Source organism: Balaenoptera borealis (assembly GCF_965194805.1).
Source record: "Balaenoptera borealis genome assembly, chromosome: 2".
Lineage (NCBI taxonomy): Eukaryota > Metazoa > Chordata > Mammalia > Artiodactyla > Balaenopteridae > Balaenoptera > Balaenoptera borealis.
The window spans coordinates 5,930,782-5,950,643 of NC_138867.1; the positions used below are offsets into that span (position 1 = coordinate 5,930,782).

The window sequence follows — 19,862 nt, forward strand, 5'->3', positions numbered from 1 at the left end:
TTTGCATCGATGCTCCTTTGATAAAGCTGGTCCTCCCAGCTTGGGCGCGGGACCTGGAGCAGTGGCCGCCTTCCAGCATCCTGGGATTAGCTCGTTCCAAGGACGCCAGCAGCCCGCGTGTCTCTCTCTCCCCAAAAAGCTTGCCCGCCACTGGACTCCTCCATCCATTTGGTAACAAAGCTGTGATGTTCCGTATCTCTCCTTTCATCACACTGGTTCAGACATCAGAAATCCCCGCCACTTTGTGTGTTCTTAACGCGGGTGGGAATCGGGATTGCTGACGGGTCCTAACCCGGTTTATCTTTTCCTCTCATTCAGGGGCGGATCTGCAGAAAAGCGGGCAAATCAAAAAAGTCCTTCAGTCGCAAGGAAGCCGAAGCTACCTTTAAGAGTTTGGTGAAGACTCATGAAAAATACGGCTGGGTCACCCCGCCCGTCTCTGATGGCTGATGTTTGCAACGTGCATTAGACGCTTAAGCCGCCTCTGCACACACACGGATACCCGACATCTCCTCCTCCACGCTGAGCATCCTTCATCTTTTTTCACTCCAGCCGGAACTGAATCCTGAATGCCAAGGAGACGTTTAAGTTATTTATGACCAGATGTGTTTACAGAGAGAAAGAGGGAGCCAACGCTCTTCGGGATTAGGTTTCGATTATAAATGAATGATCATCTCTAAGTCACTTTAGAACAAGCGTCAAGATGGTGACATTCCCCAGCCCTCCTGCCCCTCCGCCCGCCCCATCACTTTGGCCCTTAGCTTCTTTCCATGACAGCACCTCCGAAGAGCAGGCAGGAGACTCAGTGCCCCACGCTCGACCCGTTTACATGTAAAAGGCGCCGTTCGTAGGTAACAGGGACGCCCTGCATCACCAGTACCTGTCTGCTGTGCTCTGTATCTCTGTTTCTCTCCCTGGCAGGTCAACATAACTTGAAGACCTGTCTTCCTGTGGCCCCATGTCATGACATGTAGACCTCATTTGTGCTATGACCTTTGGCTCATGAAAACAAAAATTTAACATCGCCAGGTTCTAGTGATTTAAAACAACAACTGCCCACTTGGTTAAACCGTGCTCCCAATGCTGATTTTGCAGCGTGTGTGTGTGTGTGTGTGTGTGTGTGTGTTGTCCACAGCTCAGCCCGTGCCCGTGGGTGAAGCCGGGCGTGCTGTGGCCATGATGGGGCACACACGGTGCAGACGCCAGGGGCGCCCTCCCTGGGGCTCAGAGCAACGGTGGTGAGATGCGGACAGTCTCTGCCGATATCCTGAGATGCTCCTACGACATCTGTGTTCCTGTCTTCTCTCTGCTGGTCAACCCACCACCAAAAGCAAAAGACAATGTCCCATTCACTGAAGTCACCTTACTCATTTTCTTCTGTGTGCTCGTGACAGGGAATGCCAGAACTGCCAAAGGAGACCCAGTGACCGTACGATGATTTGCATGGCCCAGTAGTCACTTGTGTGTCCCCGAGGCTGGGATGCGTGAGCACCCTTGCTAGGATATAAACTTCTGTTATTTAACTCCCCACAATTTCATTTTTCTCTTCTGTTAAGTTACTTAGAACTTTCTAAGAAACACCATGAATTGAGGAAACACTGTTTATAATAATATGCGGAAAGAGGTTAAAATGTTCATTCCAAGTGGAAAAATCTTATTGGACACATTTTAAATAAAATCATGCATACCTGAATCCAGTCATTGTGGGCTATCCTTCCATTTAAAATATTTAATCTATTTTCAAAATTTAATATTTCAAATACTACAAATACCACGACAGCATTCTGCAACAAGGTGCAGGAAAAGAGTCTTAGGAACCCATGGTCTTTGCAAAAATCCAGTGGATTAAAATCTCCCCCAGAAGCAACCAGAGAGACAATTAGAAACTAACTGGAAGCATTAAGGGAATGATTTGGCCAAACTTGGATGTTGCCAATTGTATTTTGCCACTATGAAGGAAGGGGAATTTTCTTTGCTGATTATATTAAATTCTTCAGGCAGTTTTGGGTATTCAGAGACCTGTTCACTCACCCAGGTGATCAGAGATCTGAGACACCACGCCTCAAAGGACGGGGGTCAGCTCCTTCCAGCAGGTTTGGTCATTCCCCTAAATCTACCCTTTATTGCTACTTTTATTTTTTTTACAACGTTCTGATGTGCCCCAGATACACATGCAGTTCTGTGCATGCAGCCAAAATGCTTGACCTCCTGCTCAAGTTCCCTGTGAGTAATAATAGTCATGAAATTTGATGACAATGAACTTAAATTGTCCATTCACCTGATCCTCCACAGCGGAATTCTCCATCCTGGAAACCTGACGTTTAACCCATGGTCTTTGGGCCCCTGGGCTCCTGGTTGTAATGGAATTACACGGTGGATGTTGAAGATCTAGGGCAGAAACACCGGCTCGGCAGAGCACCTGAGTTTCTTTCTTTCCAGATAGTTTCCTCTTCCAAATTTTAAAATAAAAACAACTTTCTTTTAGAAATGTATGTATATATTTGGACATATGTCTGTATATCCAAAGCTGGGTCACTTCAGTGCTGCTTATTAGCTGATTGAAGAGCTTGGCCAAGAGTTGGTTCAGGTGTAGCCAGGAGGTGACTTATAACCTAAGGGTGGGAGAGATTACTGCCAACAGCAAGGGGAAGGGAGACCGTTGGCTCAATTCCAACCTCTCTGTACACCCTAAACTTGACTTTTTTTCCATGGCATTTCCAATAGGTTTTTTAGAAACTGGAAGTTATAGAAAAAATACTCTAGTAAAAGAAATATTATTTTTCACTGAAATTGGTAAGACTTTCTTATTTTAAAAGCAGCAGAGAATAATTTAAAATTCAACTACTGCTTTGACTCTTAGTCTGAAGCAAGAACTCCCTTTCTGGGGGCTGGAGAAAAACATGGCAGTGTTGGCCAAACAGCAGAGCCCGCTGGCCATGGAAGTTTCCCGATGACCCCGCATGTGGGTCCTGCTGGGCTCACATTCCCACACAGGCCAAGAAATCCATCCCTCTCCAGGCCAACAGCAGGGGAGTAATTGGACGGGCCTGCAGATGTCCACGGCCCACCAGCTCCACACGCCCGCTTATGGACAGGAACTTGAATCCAGCCAGTGGCCACAGAACCAAGGGAAGGGAAAAGTACAAACTCACAGGTGTCTCCTTTCCATTCAGCGGTTTTCCTGGACTGACTGCCCTTGCTCCTTGGTGTGCCCTCCACAGCGGGCCAAGGGCTGTGCGTGGGACTGCACGTGGCTCATCGGCTCCATGAAGATCAAGAATTACTTCCGCTTAGGAAGTTCTCCGTGAGCAGTAAGGTTCCACACTCACACACACACACACACACACACACACACACACACACACAGTGCCTGGAAGACTCACAATACCTAAAATTCATTACTCAAAACCAAAGTAGGCCTCAATTTTTCAGCCCCCAAATTTACTCCATTTTTCACAATTCAGCCTTATCTCATGAGAGGAAAATCCGTGGCCTCGTGAGAAAGACGCGGTATAGAAAGACAAATGCCCACAGTGTCTGTGTGATACTGGCAAGTCACGTCACCTGCTTGAGCCTCAGTTTCCTTGGCCGTAAACTCCTACCAGGTTGGCGTGAGAATTGACTTAAACAATGAGAGAAAGTGCTTGGGCACCAAAAATTGTCATATGAACTTTATGTGTCATTTTTATAGTATGAGGAAATTATAATAACAACAGGATTTCACTAGAACACACTTGGATAAAGACTCAGATTGAGCAATTACAATGGTTCAAATACAATTATCTTGTAACCCTACACTGGCTTTCTGTCCCCAATCCCTTACTTTAAGTCAATCAACCAAACTTAATGAGCATCTCTCTACCCACTCAGATACAGGGAATGTAGAAGTTAAAGACATGGCTCCTTCCTGGAGAAACTCATAAGACAAGAATAACACACAGACAGCTCAATGCTAAATTACATTGCAGCAGTTGTCGACGTGGTGCAAGGCCAGAGGCTCCCTGACTGATAACCAGGGAAGATTTCAGAGTGAGTCAGGTTTGAGCTATGGCTGGGGGAGCGGGAAGGACAGGAGTCGGACACGGTCTCCATCCACACTGGCTCTGGAGGGGGGAACTGGGCAGCCACTTGTCACTTCTCCCATGCAGGGACCCTGTCTACAGATCTGATTTCAGGAGGCAGGACAGAGTCCAACCCCACAGCCTAACATGGCTTGTGGGGCTGGCCCCTTCCCTAAGAATTGGATTTTCCGTGTTTTATCTGAACCCTCCTAAGAGCATGCAGAATTTTCATGGAATTTTCTTTCTAGAGAAGCAGGGCTGCTTTCCAACTGCAGTGAGGGCAGACCCATTGAATCTAGGAGACATTTAGTCTAACTTCATACACCCTACAGTGGAGGCCATAAACCCAGAGAGGTTGAGTGGCTTTTCCAAAGTCAACTGGAGAGGTGAAGATAAGCCCACTGTCTGGGTGGTGCTTTCTGGTCCTCCCTGATGCTTCCTATGGACCATTTGGCAATTCACATGGACCACATCCAAGCGCACACCTTTTAGCCCACTGTTGGGTCAGAAGATCCACAGGTCTTCCAAGCTGGCTGGGAATCACCCAAAGTCATCCACTCTGCGTTGAAAGCAACTTGGTGCAAAGGGCAGTTTCCACTCCCTACTGTTTTGGGAAGCCATGGCGAGGGGCTTAGAAGCTCAGCCCATGTGGCCACGATCAATACTTTTTTTTCCCTCCAAAGACATTAAAATAATGTACAGCTTCATTCCTTAACTTTATGCTATGATGCTATGTTCTATCTTATCTGTCTGATTTTTGCAGCCTCCAGTTTACATAGTATTGAATATCACTCAATGCCAGGGCCCATCTGACCTGCAGTATGTGACCAACGAACTGGGAGAGCCAAACACTGTTGTCATAGGTAAGGAAATAAGCAATGCTAGCTCTGTTCCAGAAGAAACACAGGAGCAAAGTGTGCTGGCCAAAGAGACATAATCAAGGCAGAGTATTTGAAAAAAGTGTAGATCCAAAAGTAACCCAGATTTTATCACAAGGTCATAATAGTGCTAAACAAATAGTAGAGTGGACCTTGAGGAGTCTGGTTCCAAGGTCATCCTCTTGGGTCATGAAGGCAGTATGCGGTGAGAAAATAAATACCTGTACTCCTTCTCACTGCAGATTCACCCTGTTTGTCCTGCAGAGTTAAAACAAGGAGGTGCTTCCCCATTTCTTCTATGGGAGGTAAATTGGCTGTCCTGCTTTGTAGACATGCAATCACTTTGTATCTCTAGATCTTGGGCAATCACTTGTGATGACACTAACTGAGCTAAAATAGAACCGTTGTAAACTGCTATGCTTGGTTTCACTTCCTGCTTGTCTCTTTTACCGAAGTGATTTTTTTCATGAACGTTGTCGCCATTTTGACCATGGTAGGATGCTAATCTACATGCCGTAGGCTACTGGAAACTTTCAAACTATCACCACAGTTGTCCTAGTCTGTGATGCTCAAAAGGGTGGGTGGAATTGCATGTGCCGTAAAATAAATAGGAAAGAAATATTGACTATTGAAAGGAGGTGAATGCACGGGTCACAGAATCTAGAGGCATTGTCCTCGTGGGGAAAACAATGGTGCTGAAAAGACTTTAAAACCAATAAATGTCTTTCCACGGAATGTTTGTTGTGTTCTTGCATAGTCTGTGTTCAGGATTTGTCGGAATTTCTCTGGGTTTCCATATGTGTTATCCTCTGTGGTCCACTGTGGGCAGCTCTCTGTCACGTGGTCCCCTCTGATTTGCTTTGATTTATTTGTGGTTTGCCCAATGAAAACTTTAAAGCATGTCACAGGTATTCTCTATAAAAGTCAATGAAGGGCTTCCCTGGTGGCGCAGTGGTTGAGAATCTGCCTGTTAATGCAGGGGACACGGGTTCGAGCCCTGGTCTGGGAAGATCCCACATGCCGTGGAGCAACTAGGCCTGTGAGCCACAACTACTGAGCCTGCGCGTCTGGAGCCTGTGCTCCGCAACAAGAGAGGCCACGATAGTGAGAGGCCCGCGCACCGCGATGAAGAGTGGCCCCCGCTTGCCGCAACTAGAGAAAGCCCTAGCACAGAAACAAAGACCCAACATAGCAATCAATCAATCAATCAATCAATCTTTAAAAAAAAAAAAAGTCAATGAAATGTAATTGAACCAAATCTAATTAAGCATTCGTGTGATTTAGAAGATTTCTCCTTCAGCTGCCATATGCATTAAAAAGATTTGTAAACATGTTTGCTGATGATTCCCATTAAAGTTTCTCAACATAATTGAAATTGTGTGCTTAGCACAATACTGTAGCCTAAACTAATACTGAATTACAGAGACACTTCTCTGGAAAACTCTTATAGAGTAGTAATTCAGGAAAGCAACAATTTTCACATAACCTAAGTTCAATTTAAAAGATACTTCAGCCAACTTTTCACACTAGTTGGCTTTCAGTTTTTATTTTATACTGTTTATCAGAGAAACTTCTCAGCCCTGTGTCAATATTTGGAACTGTTTTCCAATCAAGAGCATACTTTTCTTTTAAAATCTGAAAATATGACTATTTTGGTGTTGAATAGGCACGGGCTTTGGAATCAAACAGCCTTGAATCCCGTCTGCCTCTCATCACGTGTAGATAAGGAACTTGGCCACTCAGACACTGTTTCCACTTTCTAAACTAAAATTATGAAGCTACTCTTTACAGCTGAGGCTGCTGTGATGAGACAAGCAGCAAGTCTTGAAGCCCTGTGCCTGGCAGGTAACTGACACTCAATACATTCTTTTGGAAACAACAAAGAGATTGATCTGGTACGGTCGAGCTGACAGCTTGAGTTGGCTGTTAGGATCTACTTTAAGTTGTTCACTTCATCCCAAGTAAATGTGTACCCTTTCCTTTGGGCAAAGGCATGGAAGGTCCTCCATCAATTGGGCACTGGCTCTGCCTTTCTCTTGGCAACGGAGATGGACGTGTGTCCAGTCACACCCTTCCCTGAAGCGTATCCAACCCCAGCGGGTGGGGGAGCTGACTGCGGTGGCCTGGGTAACCTGTGTCCAGGGACACGGTTTCCTTAAAGCAAAAGTTAAAGACCCAGAAGGATTGCAACTGACCCATCACCCTAAGACGTCAAGGTGTGGTCTGTGTCCGTAGGATAGGGGCTCGTCAAAACTACATAAAATGCGTGCTCTTGACCTCTGCTATGTTTGTCACTTAGGTTTTTGTCTTGAGTTCTATTTCCATGCTAGAATAACTGTTACATGTTAATGGAAACAAGTTACTTTTACTTAAACACAAGGATAAGGTAGAGATATTGAGGTAGATCTGTACACAATCTGTTGGCAAAAATGAAGTTTAAATCAATCGTGTTTAGTCTGGTCAGCCTTCAGGTGTAGGGATTGTGTATAATCTTGCAAGGATTGGTCCTTATAGAAGCAACAGGGTCAGAATATGGTAAGTTTTGAAAGCAAAACTTTTTTGTTTAAACTTGTCCCATAGCATTTTTTAAAATATTTTTTGAGTCATGAAAAGTTTCTTTAATAAATAATTTTGAAGGTTAAATCCAATCAAATAATTCTAAACAACGTGAATAAACTTTCCCATGGGGAACTATTCCTTTTTTTTTTTTCCTTCCTCTTCTTCTACATTCGCAAAGTTTTTAATTTCTTAAAGACCTTTTAGAACTATCTTCTCATATCATCACCTTAGGCAACACTTTGAGGTAGATTTATAGGCAGTACTATGCCAGGCTTACAGATAGGAAGCAGGGGTGAAAAGCTTAATTGATTTTTCTAGTCTGATTTTACTTAAACGTGGTCAATTACTTTCCTGTGTCACTTAAACATTACATTAAGTTAATCCTAAAGCAACTCTTAAATCTCTAATTTCAAAGGATATTTCTAGCTACAACTTTCCAAAGTTTACTGCTTTTAAATGATACAGATCATTTTGCATTAGACAGTACTTCTTATTTTTACCAAATTCTGTGTGTCTACACACACACACACACACATGCACCTGATTTATGTAATCTTATTCTCATTGTTTCACAGGTTTTCTTCTTCCTTTACTCTAGTTTCTCCATTTTATGGTGTTGCTTTTCCATAAAACATGCTAATTTCTGAAACAGTACACAATTCCATGCCCCGCCACCTCCTCTCTTCCACAATCTGGAGCCTCTGGGGGTCTCCGTTCTCACCTGCCGGGGGGCTTGTGTCCTCTGTCGGCTGTCCTCAGAGACCTGGACTTCGTGGCATCCAGGGTCCAACTTTCCCACATTCAAATCGTGGGAAAAGAAACTGTTTTTAGTAAATGATAGCTTGGAGCTTGCTCATATTTACTCTAGAAAGTTAGTGTTGGAAATAAAAGCAAAGGCTCTGAATTCTAATCTTCATGCCAATCATTTATTTAATAAATGAACTGGAAAGGACCTCAGCGGTCACTGGGAATGACTCCGGCATTTAATTTGGTTCAGTCGGCCCCAGGCTGAGTCCTCAGCTCAGAGCCCGTTCAAACACTTCCCTCCGATCACATAGGGTTTTTTTTTTTTTTAAATGGCACAACTTTTTTTTTTTTAACTTTGGGTTTATTTATGTATTTATTTATGGCTGTGTTGGGTCTTCGTTTCTGTGCGAGGGCTTTCTCTAGTTGCGGCAAGTGGGGGCCATTCTTCATCGCGGTGCGCGGGCCTCTCACTGTCGCGGCCTCTCTTGTTGCGGAGCACAGGCTCCAGACGCGCAGGCTCAGTAGTTGTGGCTCACGGGCCCAGCCGCTCCGCGGCATATGGGATCTTCCCAGACCAGGGCTCGAACCCGTGTCCCCTGCACTGGCAGGCAGATTCTCAACCACTGCGCCACCAGGGAAGCCCCATAGGGGGTTTTAAAACTAGCCTGTCCCAATGACTTCAACTAGTGAAAGGACTCTTTACAACAAAAGAAGTGTAACCTAGGGACCTCACTTTTCAGAAGGGTGTTTTTAAGGCACCGGAAGTTAAATTCAGAGCATCGTGAAGGTCCTCGTCCAACACATCGTGAAGCTGGGACCAGAGATGAGGGCCTTGCTATTCCGGTCGTATTGTCTTAGATGTGCAAAATATATCTACACTCGCACATATGTGTGATGCATCTAAGAACTAGGCATTGTTTTGGAACATAAAAAAATATATATATGCTTATAGACATATAAAATATATATATATATATAAATATATATGTAGTGGTGAGTTGAATAGTGGTCCCCCAAAAGATATGCCCAAGCCTTAACCCCCAGGACCTGTGAATGCAAACTTATCTGAAGTCTTTGCAGATGTAATTAAGTTGAGGACCTCAGGATGAGATCACCTTGGATTTAGGCTGGACCCTAAAGTCAATGGCAGGCGTCCTTATAAGAGAAAGGCAGAGGGAGATTTGAGAAACTGACACACGGGGCGGGGACGGGGGCGGGGTGATGTGAAGACAGAGGCTGCGATTGAAATGCTGACTCTACCGCCCAAGTAATGCCGAGCGTGCCTGGCCGGCAGCACCAGAGGCCAGGAGGGAGGCGGGGAGGGATTCTCCCTCACAGCCTCCGGGAGGAACCAAACCCACGTTTGGGCTTCATGGGTTGCCAGATTATTAGATGCTGTCCTACTAGAAGCCGTCCCCTTGAGCTTCTCTCTTTAAATCTCTGAAAATGTAAGTGCCACGACGTTCACGACATCGGCACTCTCTTCCCTCGGGGGCAAAGATCACAGTGGTGTGATGGTGCCGGGGTGGCAGGTATGGAAGGAAGCAAGCGGGAAAGAAACGGAAAGCTTGCGAAGAGCAGACCCAGGAAGGAAGACGCTCCAGGTGCGTCAGCCACCCATGAAGGCGACCCCCCAGTGAGTCGCACTCTTGTACAATCCCCCCCCCCACGGTGGAGGTGGGGCAGACCGACAGAACATGGCAGAGGTGACGGGGTACAGCCCCTGATTACGTTCCGTTCCCTGGCAAGAATGAAGCAGTGGAGTCTAGTCTTTACCTGAAAGCGGAGATTCTCCTGCTGGCCTTGAACAAGTCCACTGCCAAGTTGTGAGGGTGCCTCGTGGCGGGAGACTACAGGGGCCTCTAGGAGCTGGAAGCGGCCCCCAGCTGACACCTACAAGAAACAAGAGGCCCAGTCCTACAGCTGCAAGGCCTGGGCTTGGGGGAAGACCCCCAGCTCCAGAAAGGAATACGGCCTGGCTGACCCCTGATTGCAAACTGGTGAGACGCCGGGCACAGGATCAAGCCCAGCTCTGCCTGGACCCCGCACCACCGCAAAACGTTGAGACGACAGACGTATGTTATTTTAACGGCGAACACCTACAATAAAAACAGCAATAAAAAGGTAATATACCAGGCGAACCTCACGTTTTTGTCCTCCTCTTCCCCGATTGAGAGACGTTGAACTCTGTGGTGAACGGAAGGTTCTGGTAGAGGACAGCGGGCCTGCACGTGTCCAGATGTTAAGTGATGCTTTCTTTGGGGCCCTTGGGCATCGCCGTCGTTTCCTGGGGCTGCCATAACAGACCACCACAAAGTAGGTGGATTAAAACAGCAGAAGTGTATTCTCTAATAGCTCTAGAGGCCAGAAGTCCAAGATCATGGTGTTGGCAGGACCACGCTCCCTCGGAAGGCTCTGGGGAGGCTCCTTCTTGCCTCTTCCAGCTTCTGGTGGCTCCTGGCGTTCCCTGGCTTGTGGCTGCATTTTGCCAATCTCTGCCCCTATCTGTGCCAGATTCCACTCTGCCTTTTCTTATCTGGGCACTTGTCATTGGATTTGGGGCACACCCAGATAATCCAGGATGATCTCCTCACCTCAAGAACCTTAATTTAATTACACCTGCAAAGACACTTTTTCCAAATAAGGTACCAGGGGTTAGGACACGGACATACCTTTTGGGGAGCTGCCAGTAAACGCGCTCCAGGCTTCCCTGCCCATGATGCTGAAATTCACACGCACGCCATATCCCAGCTCTGTCTGCCCTTGACTCTGGGGCACAGCCTCCCTCCTCTGAGCCTGCGGATCTCCTTCTCCCGAGAGCACCGTCCTGCCTGCTCCTCCATCAGCCCACACTCGGCACTGGAAGCCGGAGCTCTCGGGTCCCTCTTCTCAGCGTCCTGGGCCTGGGGAGGGGGAGGGGACGGGGGCAGAGCTGGCAGGCCAGGGCACCCAAGGCCCTGCAGCGGGAGGGACAAGGGGTCCGCTGCTTCTCCAAGTGAGACCTTGGGGAGAAAGCGAGAGGAAGGCCGCCATGGTTCCGCTTGGTCTGCGGATCCACAGAGGACAACTCCGGGTCAGCGCATCTCATTAGGAAACCCCGTGCTGACTCCTCTGGGAGAGGCAGTCACAACCTGCAAACTGCACCTTTCCCCTTGAACTGGATTTTCCTCTCTCAGGTCAGCGCTGAATAATGAACACCTGCGGGGAGCTGTGCGCTGAGTCACCCGCTGACACACCCATCCTGCCATCCGGTCCTGCAGACGCCTCCCCGCAGTCTTGACTCATCGCCCTCCGCCCTCCCGGCTGAGAACAGATGGACGTCTTCCGGGACCACAGAGCATGAGAAAGAGAAAGGGAAGATTGGTCTTGGGATAAAAAGGCAAATCTTCTCCAGGAAGGGAAACCCCCAGCCCTGTAAATTCATCACCAACAACTGTGAAGAGGCACCACCACCCTCTGGGAAGCAGCTCTGCCTGGAGCCGACAGAGGAAGCCCCCCGCCCTTCCCTCAGCTTCTCCTGGTCACCTGGGGTACCCCCTCCGCTCTCTCCATTGGCTGGAGGTTCAGACTTCTCCGGAACGAGTCTGTATGGGAGTTACCCCCAGCACTACACTTCCCCGTGTTGGTTGTTCCTGTAGCCTGAGCCGCAACGGTTCAGCCCCAATTCTGCTGCGTCTGACTGGTGCAGAGCAGAGGCTGTAAGGTCTGCTGGCGGCTTAACTAGAAAGAGAGAGTGTTTTAATTAGAGGAAGATGGGGAACAGAGACTAGATGCTCAGCGTCACCCCCTTTTCCGGGCTGGCAGCTTCTGAACGGCAGGTTCAAACGGGTGCGGGGTTCCGCGCGATGTAATTCCTCTCCCTTCCAGAGCTCCTCCAGGCTGGGACTCAGTGAGACACCAAGCGGTGTGCGAAATAATCAATCTGCACTCAGACGAGATTCTCTACGGGGATTAGTTGGACCTGATTCTGACGGTTTCCACTGGAACCGATGATCCTGGAGACCAGGCCCCCTCAGAGCCCCGGGGTCTGAGGGGCGAGTTTGCTGCAAAGGATTCGGGGGTCGGCTGGTGAGATGAGCCTGCAGGAGGACTTGTCCCTTCCGATTCCAAGCCTGAAACAGAAGACTGGCACTTCTCAACCACAAATAGGACACCAACCAGCAACCCAGGCAGGACCTGCACAGAAATGTCCGTCTGGAGTTCACCCTGTAATTTACTTTCTCTGTCATGGGGAGAACTATATTTTTTTCTTGCAAGAACTTCCTTCCCTTCCCCATAATTCTGAATGTTGGACGGAACTAGGAGATGCACCAATAAAAGATTCCTGTCCTGCCCCAGTGCCTGGCCAGGATCCACGTTTCAGTGGGCCCAGCGGGGCCATCAGAACAAAGAGGCCTCGGCGGGCTGGGGGCTGGGGGGTGGCCTGCTTGGGCCCCGAAGGCATAGAATTCGCACAGATTGGTCCAAACTGCCCACTCGAGCTTCCTAAGCTTCCTTCTATTTGTGTGGGTTCTTTTTTTATCATTTTTTTTTTCCATCTTGGTAGGGAGGGAAAGCCATATATTTCCTATAATCTTTACTTAGAAAAAAGAGGAGAAAGCAGGAATGAAAAGGGAAATGCATGGTCAGAGAGAGTTGCTGTGAGCAAGAAGAGGGGGCAGAAATGAAAATATTTAAGGTGCTGTGACTACATCAGGCCAATCGAGGGGGCAGACGCCGGGTTTACCTGGAGGCTGGGGACGGGGTGGGACCAGGGCATACGGACAGGAAGCCTCCAGCCAGGGCGCCCACACCCGCCTCTCTGTGTGCCCTTCTCAGGGCGTGCGGTCAACCCGGGGGTGTCTCCTCAGATCCCACACTGAAGGCTCAGGCCGGCCTAGGGCCCACAGGTCTCAGTGCCCCGTTGACCCAGGAGCAGTGCCTTCAGGTGACCCAGGAGCAGAACTCAGCCATGAGGACGAATCAGACAAGATGGCTTACGAGCGGGGGCTGGGCTCACTCAGGAGGGGTTGGGGCTTGGCAGAGGACACACCTGCACCACGTGTCAGGCGTGACCTGCCCGCAGATGGAGAGCCAGCACCAGGTGGTGAAAACCTAGGCCTGAACTAGTGTGGCTGGCAGACCTATGGCCCCCGAAGACATCGAATGGGCGTCCTAACCCCCTGGACCTGTGACCGCGTGACCTCCCTTCCGCGGCAAAAACAACTTTGCCGATGTGATCCGGTGAAGGACCTGGAGACGGGAGATGATCCTGGACTATCTGGGTGGGTTCAGTGTCATCACAGGTCCTTATAAAAGGGAGGCAGGAGGGTCAGAGCCAGAGAAGGAGATGTGAGGCCCGCCAGCAGAAGCCGATCGCTCTGGAAGCGGTCACAGGGAGGGAAACAGGCGCCACTAGAAACTGGACTCGTGACAAGTCCCCAGCCTCTGTTTCCAATGAATGCGGCTGATGAAAGTGCTTCTCAGACGAGGCTGTGGATGACTCAGGGGCGTGTCTGACTCATCACGCTTGGAGCGGAGTGCCGGCGAGGGAGCAGAAGTTAGCACCAGCGCGGTGCCTGCCCTCGGTGGAGCGCCGGAGACCCCCAGCCCTGGAAGTCGGCAGGAGACAGGAAACCCAGCCCTCGGCAGCGTCTGGGGAGCAGAGCAGCGGAGAGCCTGAGTCTCTTCTTGCCCAGGGGGGCTGCGATTTCCCCCACGGCCCCCACACCCCTAGCCCAGCGTGGTCTCCCGCCAGCCTAGGCCTCCCAGCAGGACCCTCACACTGCCGGAGCACCCTGGGACCGAGGGTCTCCAAAGAGCCTCCGTGCTGCTCAGGGAACTCCCCAGAATCAGGAGCAGCGGGAGAGGCCGTCCGGAAAGGGAGAAGCTGAGGGCACCCTGCCTCAGGTCCCCCAGTTACGTTCTGCAAACGGCTGCCTGCAGGTCCAGAGCACAGTTCTGAAACCAGCCCTGCCACCGTCGAGCCTGATCTCCCAAAGGTCAGCGCGGTCGACCAGCAACGTGTCAGGGCAACACGGCCTCCTCTCCTCGAGGGGACATGCGTCCGGGGCAGAGCAGAGGCCAGCGCGGCACATCTGGTTCTGGGGCATCGTTCCCAAGCCTCTCACCATGTCCCGTGGGCACAATTACAGAATCCAGAGCGGGCAGTAGCATCGTCCCGTAGATTCAAACCACTGGACGACCGTCCCCCGAGAGTGTTGATCACTGGTGAGACGCCCACCCGACGCGAGCTGTCCACAGCTGAGATGCCCGCGCCCCGGAACCTTTCTCCATCCCAACGCCAGGATGAGCCCTGGACACCTGGAGGGGTGGACGGAACCATGCCCTGAGAATCACCTCTGCAAGTATCTCCCCTGGCCAGCATCTTGGCCGGTGGCCGGGGTGAGCTATGGCTGGAATGCTTATGAGATTTGCAGAAGGCCGGAGTCAGGAGGGAAAGTGATTCCACACATCATGGACTGAAGGCCCACAGGCGAAGTCAGCAGGCTGAAGTGCTCGCCAAAACAAGCTAGGTGAAATTTGACAAACACCACTGTGGAATCCTGGATCCGGGTTACACAGATAGAGGCAGAGAGGCTTTCTCTGTAATTCACGGAAGAAGAGGATCCGGGATTCGACACGGTGACACACTTGCTGCCACCAGCGGCAATGCAGGCGGCCTCGTTTAGATCCGTGGCTGTCCGGGGACGGCCGCCATGTGGGCGTTGCTGGGACCACAAGAAGCGAAATGATTTTAATTCCAGACTCCACACTTCTCTGCTTGACAAAATCTGGGAGAAGTGAGAAATCTGAAAATCCTGCCTTTCCAATGGACCTATAAAGCCTGGGTTTTATATATATTTTTAAAATTTTGTTCATGTTTAAATTCATAGTGAACAGATGAGAAAGTAAGGAAAGTTCTTAGAAGAAACAAATAAGGGCTTCCCTGGTGGCACAATGGTTGAGAATCTGCCTGCTAATGCAGGGGACACGGGTTCGAGCCCTGGTCTAGGAAGATCCCACATGCCACGGAGCAACTGGGCCCGTGAGCCACAACTACTGAAGCCTACGCGCCTGGAGCCTGTGCTCCACAACAAGAGAGGCCACGATAGTGAGAGGCCCGCACACCGCGATGAAGAGTGGCCCCCGCTTGCCGCAACTAGAGAAAGCCCTAGCACAGAAACGAAGACCCAACACAGCCAAAAAAATAAATAAATAAAATAAATAAATAAATAAATAATAATTTAAAAAAAAAAAAAAGAAACAAATAAGCCTGGACCCCGAATCCCGAGAAGTTAGGGGTCCCTGAGGCCAGAGGCTGATCCAGGACACGGTGATTCCTGTCCCCAGAGGTGTCCGTGTGTCTGGGTATGTGGCGATAGGACACAGGCTTTTAGTGACACACCCCCCATACTTTTTTACAGGACACCCGAAGGACTCAGCTCCACTTATAGGTGAAGGAGGAAAACGCAAATGATCGACATAGAGACACATGCCGGGTGGCAAGAGGAGAGAGACCAGGGTCCCGCCGGGCAGGTGGGGAGCAGAGCCAGCCAGCAGATGCGCGGTGGTCACCCAGGGCACTGGAGGGGGAGGGCTGGGCATCATGGGGGACAGCCGAGCAATGAGTGCCAGGTCAGGGGGATTTCCACTGTAGGCCTGAGGTCTCAGCCACCACCAAGGGGCAGGATCACGAGCCGCTGGGAGGGCAGGGGTCGCAGGCCTGGGGATGGGAGACAAGAGGGGTGATGTCCAGGCTTAGGGAGGTCTCACAAACGAGTCCGTTTACAGTCTCTTTCACAGAGAACATGGGGCTCAGGGTGGGGCTCACAGAGGACGGGATTATTAGAGAGAGGATTGATCAGCAGACGGTAGAGGGTATTTCCAAGTGGGAGCCAAGCCTCACTGGCAGGGCTGATGCAGGAGGCGATGGTGAGTGAGAGAGGGGATGCTGGGACCCAGGTCCAGGTAGCAGTTAGACCTGCATGGTCCCAGCAGCCTGCAGAGCCAGAAATAGAGCAGAAAACAGGAGGTGATGGATGGAAACCCTGAGGCTTTAGAAACGGCCTGTGCTTGACTCAACTTGCCTGGGCCGCGGTTCCCAGTTGTTATGTCAAACACTAGATGCGACACTGCTGGTGTTTTAGGTGTGACTAATGTTTACGGCAGTGGACTTTGAGTAAAGCAGATCAAGCTCCATGGTGTGGGTGGGCCTCACCCAGTCAATGCAAGGCCTCAAAAGCAAAGACTGGAATTTTTCCTCCTTGAGAAGAAGGAATTTGGCCTCAAGACTACAACATAGAGGGAATTCCCTGGCAGTCCAGTGGTTAGGACTCTGCGTGTTCACTGCCGAGGGCCGGGGTTCGATCCCTGGTCGGGGAACTAAGATCCCACAAGCCACGTGCAGCAGCCAAAAAAAAAAAAAAAACGCTATAACCTAGAAGCCCTGTCTGAGTGTCCAGCCTGCTGCCCTGCGGGGTGCAGACGCAGGACTGCAGCATCCACTCTCTCCCCCGAGTTTGAGTGTTGTCTCTTTCTCTGGAGACCCCTGATCATACGCCTGTCTCTAAGTGGGGGGCATGCGAGGCTTCCCAGAGCACTCTATAAACCTGATCAGATACTTCAAGGACCACAGAGGGTAATGGAGCTCGGGACCCCGTCGGCTCCCGGCGTTGGCGCCCCGGTTAGAGCCTCTGTCCTGCCCCCGCAGCACCCTCACTTGTCTCTGATGGGGTGTGTAGTCACTCAGGTTCGGCTGTAAGTTCTACCTCGACGCAGCTTAGCGGAGAAGTGCTGATGGGGCACGTGTGAGCCTGGCTCGTTCCAGTTCTGTTTACCTTTGTTTCACGGGATTGAAAGGATCTTTTCTTCCACCAAAGTGCGCATCTACGGACAGGTTTTGATCCGTCTTCCTTGTTCTGTACCTGCCCCCTCGACCTGGTACCGAGTGATGGTGAGAATCTCCACGTCGCGTCACTGTCATGGAAGGTTTGGAGAAGAGAAGTGTGTTGGAACAATCCTGTGGGTGTGGGATGAATTGGGAGATTGGGATGGACATGTATACACCAATATGTATAAAATAGATAACTAATAACAACCTGCTGTATACAAAAAATTTTTTAATAAATTTTAAAAAAATCCCACGGTGTTCTGTCTCGGGCCAGCCGTCTCTACTCAGGGAAGGGCATCACCCCCACCAGGGGAGGGGCACCCAGCTGGGGACGACGGCAGGGGTGGAGGTGGAGACAGAAGGAGAGGCCGCTACAACCAAGGGTCCATAGGCTGGGCGACTCCGGGGGGAAATCAGCCTAACTGTTCACTCGGACTCAAACAGTCAAAGAGAAAACTGCTTATTTAATTTTGTAAACATTATCATTGCTGAGTTAGTGATGTATAGTCACATCCTACAACAGAAAGCGAGTGAAAGATGATTTTATGTTACTAAAAAAAGAACATACCTGGAGTCTTAGGGAGATTTCATTTCCCCCTATGTCCCATTCAACAGCATTTATCCACTCCGGGGATTTCAAAGTGTCTTAGGTCCTGGGTGCATTAGGACAGGTGGGTTCCCTTGCAGAGACCAGAAAATGCTGGGTTTTGGAGCCTTTGCTCCTAGGGTTTGAATTTTACACTCTTCTCTTAAATTTGGTGAGAAGGTCAGTGTAGACAGGGGTTGAGGAAGATAGAATCTGGGTAGAACGGGTGGCAAAAAGGCCAGTCAGGGTAGGTGGCTGCCCCACTTGGGGCCAGGGTCCCCGGTAGAGTCACCCTGGGTTGCAGGTGACACCAAGGAAGGTGGGTTGTTTGTTACCAGAGCTATGACGTCCTCCAGTCGGGTGAGTGTTAAGGATCTCCCAGAGAGGCGGGCACAATGAAGTAAATATTGGGGTGGCATTCGCCAAACTCCACAACAACCGTGAGCACCGGGGCAAGCGACAGCACATGCCTTGCAGGACGAGGCGCCGACCAGCAGCAGCACGACAGACGCCCCGGAGTGGCCTGATGGGGACTCACCTTGGACAGAAGAGGTGAACTTGGCCCCCTGGGGGGGTGGGGGGGGAGAAGGAAGAGCCGGCAGGTCCCAGATACGTGGCATCCTGTCACCTCCATCGAAAATGCATCGGTGTTTTAACTAAGAACCACATCTGGCCTTTTCTTGAAATGTAAATCAGACCAGGCCGCCCAAGCAGGTTTGCAAACTGAAATCAAACCCTCTTCCTGGGGTCCCAATGTCACAAGGAACTCCTTTGACCTTAGGTGATTCCAAGCTGGAAGGAAGGGAGCCACCACCCAGCAAAGAGCAACAATTAGGCCAAAGACACAAAGTCCGAAATAGGGAGAGAGGTGAGCACCTGCCAGGTGAGTTCATGGCAGCGTGGCTGGCTTGGGTGCCAGAGGCCGAGGTCAGGAGTGAGTTCTCCCAGGGAGGGCCCCTCGGGGGTGAGGACCTAGGCTTCCTCCTGCGTCCCTGGGCCCTGCCTCAGCCCACTCACCACTTAGCCCCTGGAAGAAGCCTGGTGTAAGTTGCACCAGCCAACGCAGCAGCCATGGGCCACACGCGGCCAGTCCAAACTCAGATGCTCCGGATTTCAAAATGTGAGTGTGCCAGGAGGAATGTGAAATATCCCTTTAATGATTTTTATCTTAATTACATGTTTAAATCATATTTTAGATACATTCGATTGAATAAAATATATTATTGAGGGCTTCCCTGGTGGCGCAGTGGTTGAGAATCTGCCTGCCAATGCAGGGCACACGGGTTCAAGCCCTGGTCTGGGAGGATCCCACATGCCGCCGAGCAGCTAGGCCCGTGAGCCACAACTACTGAGCCTGCGCGTCTGGAGTCTGTGCTCTGCAACAAGAGAGGCCGCGATAGTGAATGGCCCGCGCACCGCGATGAAGTGTGGCCCCCGCTTGCCGCAACTAGAGAAAGCCCTCGCACAGAAATGAAGACCCAACACAGCCATAAATAAATAAATAAATAAATAAATTTTTTTAAAAAAATATATATATTATTGAAATTAATTTTATCAGTTTATTCTTACTATTTTAACATGGCTAAAGAAAATTTAAAATTACACATATGCAGCCTGCATTGTATTTCTGATGGACAGCGCTACTCTAAGGCTTGTGGCAGCAGCCTCTAGGATGGCCCGAGGATGCCCACCCCCTGGCACCCACCATCCTGTGTAATCCCTTCCCCTCAAGTGACTGCTTCTAGCCACAAGGACACGACAACATTAAGGGAAAGCCACTTCCGTGATGGGGTTACAAAAGCCAGTGACTCCATCTTGCTGTCAGCCTCTCCCTCTGGCTCTGGAGGGGCCCACATGACAAGGCCCTGAAGGCAGCCCCCAGCCAACAGCCCTCAAGGGACTGGACCCTGCCAACCACCACCAGTGGGGGCCGATCCTTCTCCATTTCAAGCTTGAGATGAACGAGGCCTGGCCGATGCCTTGATGGCAACAGAGGACCCAGCCAAGCGGGGCCCCAATTCCTGGCCCACAGAGACTGTCGTGGAATAAGCGCATGTTGCTTAAAGCCACTACATTTAGGAGAAATTTGTTACGCAGTGACAGCTGACTAATAACAGCCCTCCACCGGACCTCACATGAGAACACAAGTTCCTCTGGTC

The 19,862-nt window shown here is 50.1% G+C and overlaps 1 protein-coding gene and 2 long non-coding RNA genes across 11 annotated transcripts in view; 2 read left to right on the plus strand and 1 right to left on the minus strand.

The window, feature by feature from the left end:
- The window catches only part of UBE2QL1 (ubiquitin conjugating enzyme E2 QL1), a 51,026-nt gene extending 44,874 nt beyond the window's left edge, over positions 1-6,152 (plus strand). For 3 of the 8 annotated variants that reach the window (XR_014241359.1, XR_014241360.1, XR_014241362.1), the window contains one exon: positions 319-417. Coding sequence is in view for 4 of the 8 variants with exons in the window: in XM_082380337.1 (XP_082236463.1) it covers positions 4,825-4,998 (174 nt within the window). In the remaining 4 variants the exon portion in view is untranslated. Of the gene's footprint in view, positions 1-318; positions 1,694-4,824 lie in introns of those variants that run through there. The other 5 variants (XM_082380340.1, XM_082380339.1, XM_082380338.1 and 2 more) reach the window with 4 other exon arrangements.
- On the minus strand, positions 434-17,113 carry LOC309623417. 2 transcript variants are annotated; one of them, XR_014241365.1, is made up of 3 exons: positions 10,918-17,113; positions 10,022-10,344; positions 434-565 (listed from the first exon to the last, which is right to left on the minus strand). It is a non-coding gene; the product is annotated as an uncharacterized lncRNA (long non-coding RNA). The 2 variants fall into 2 exon arrangements; XR_014241366.1 differs by having other exon boundaries at positions 10,022-10,138; positions 10,388-17,113.
- On the plus strand, positions 15,687-19,231 carry LOC309623419. The gene is made up of 2 exons (XR_014241369.1): positions 15,687-15,763; positions 17,107-19,231. It is a non-coding gene; the product is annotated as an uncharacterized lncRNA (long non-coding RNA).
- The last annotated feature ends 631 nt before the right edge of the window (positions 19,232-19,862 follow it).